We start from the raw sequence: 1298 nt of genomic DNA on the forward strand, positions 1-1298 counted from the left end.
TCCATGGCACTGACTGAGCAGGTGGCGGCGCAGGAGCACGTCCCTGCGAGTGGTCGAGGGACGCCACACAGCACGTAGCTCTCTGGGCGAGGTCTCCTACTCACACCCCAGTCTGTGGGCGTCGAAAGAGCGACTGGGGGTAAGCGAGCGACTTCAGGGACCTAAATGTAAGAGCTCGTAGCGACGAACGTGTCAGAGACGAGATGTAGTGTTACACGAGGCAGCATGTGACACTCGGCACAGTCAACGCACCTCGACTGATGAGGAACACAGACGGTAATGTAACACGGGAGGCTGGGGAGGGGCGCTGGGGGAGGCGTCGTGGAATAGAGGGCGAGGAGGTAAGTACTGAGAGGCCACAGTAAAATAGGCCAAAAAAAACTAACAAATTCTGTTAATAACAGAGTAATGCAGTAAGGATGAATGAACGTTGATGTTCTCAGTGGGGTGCTAGCACTTTGCTCTTTTCTTTTTATCATTTATCAACTACACAATGCGGTCCCTCAGTCTTATGTAAGTGTACCTGAACACAGTCGACAAATGACGTGTTTATAAACGTCGATTCGCGATATGAGGCGCTCTCTAATCTCCACCACCAACTCAGGATATGTCAGAACTCAAGACGACGTGCCATGACACTGTAACGAACACCCAAAATTGCCCCGTCGTTAAGACAAGTGACAACATTTCATTACACTCTGCACTCGTGTACCATCACCACTAGGCGCAGTGGCCGGCTGAGAGGACTGCTGTGACAGACGAAACATTACGACATGCGTTGGCAAGTCGCTCTACACGACCATGCCAGCGGAGACGGTGGTGATCAGCTGACCCTTCCTTCCTTAGTGTCAGTAGGTCCTACGAGTTGGAGGCAGACACGCAGAATAGATGGAAGGGCAGCAGTTTGACAAAATAGCCAGATGAATTGAGTAACAAGCAGGCAGAATGGCTTGTTCCGAGAGTAGCAAGTGGGGAGGGTGGCTGGCCTTGTCCGAGGGGTACTAAATCTATAGTACCAGTAGAAAGGGGCTAACAGAATTTATAGACATCACGTAACAATTTAATCCAGGCAAAATGTAAAAAATACGAAATTAAGCAAAGCAAAGCGGCGAAGAGATAATAGAATTCTCCTTGACAAGGCTTTCCAAGATCCCACTTTAACAGCACATGAATATAAATGCCCCGGCGGTCGCGTGTTACTGTATGAAAGGAGAAGAGGAAGGGCCAAATTATTCTCGTTCTCTCTTTATCAATGTGTATTTAGTCTATCCTTTCTCCCTCTTTTCCATGGCTAGACG

General features: G+C 49.0%; 1 protein-coding gene across 1 annotated transcript in view; it reads right to left on the minus strand.

Annotated features, from left to right (window-relative positions):
- Positions 1 to 738, minus strand: part of LOC119585446 (perlucin-like) — a gene marked incomplete in the record, with an annotated part of 24076 nt that extends 23338 nt beyond the window's left edge. Inside the window, 1 exon segment of the mRNA XM_037934099.1 lies at positions 1 to 738. Coding sequence (XP_037790027.1) covers positions 1 to 5 — 5 coding nt within the window.
- Positions 739 to 1298: the final 560 nt, after the last annotated feature.

The sequence above is a fragment of the Penaeus monodon genome, chromosome 19 (assembly GCF_015228065.2).
Source record: "Penaeus monodon isolate SGIC_2016 chromosome 19, NSTDA_Pmon_1, whole genome shotgun sequence".
NCBI lineage: Eukaryota > Metazoa > Arthropoda > Malacostraca > Decapoda > Penaeidae > Penaeus > Penaeus monodon.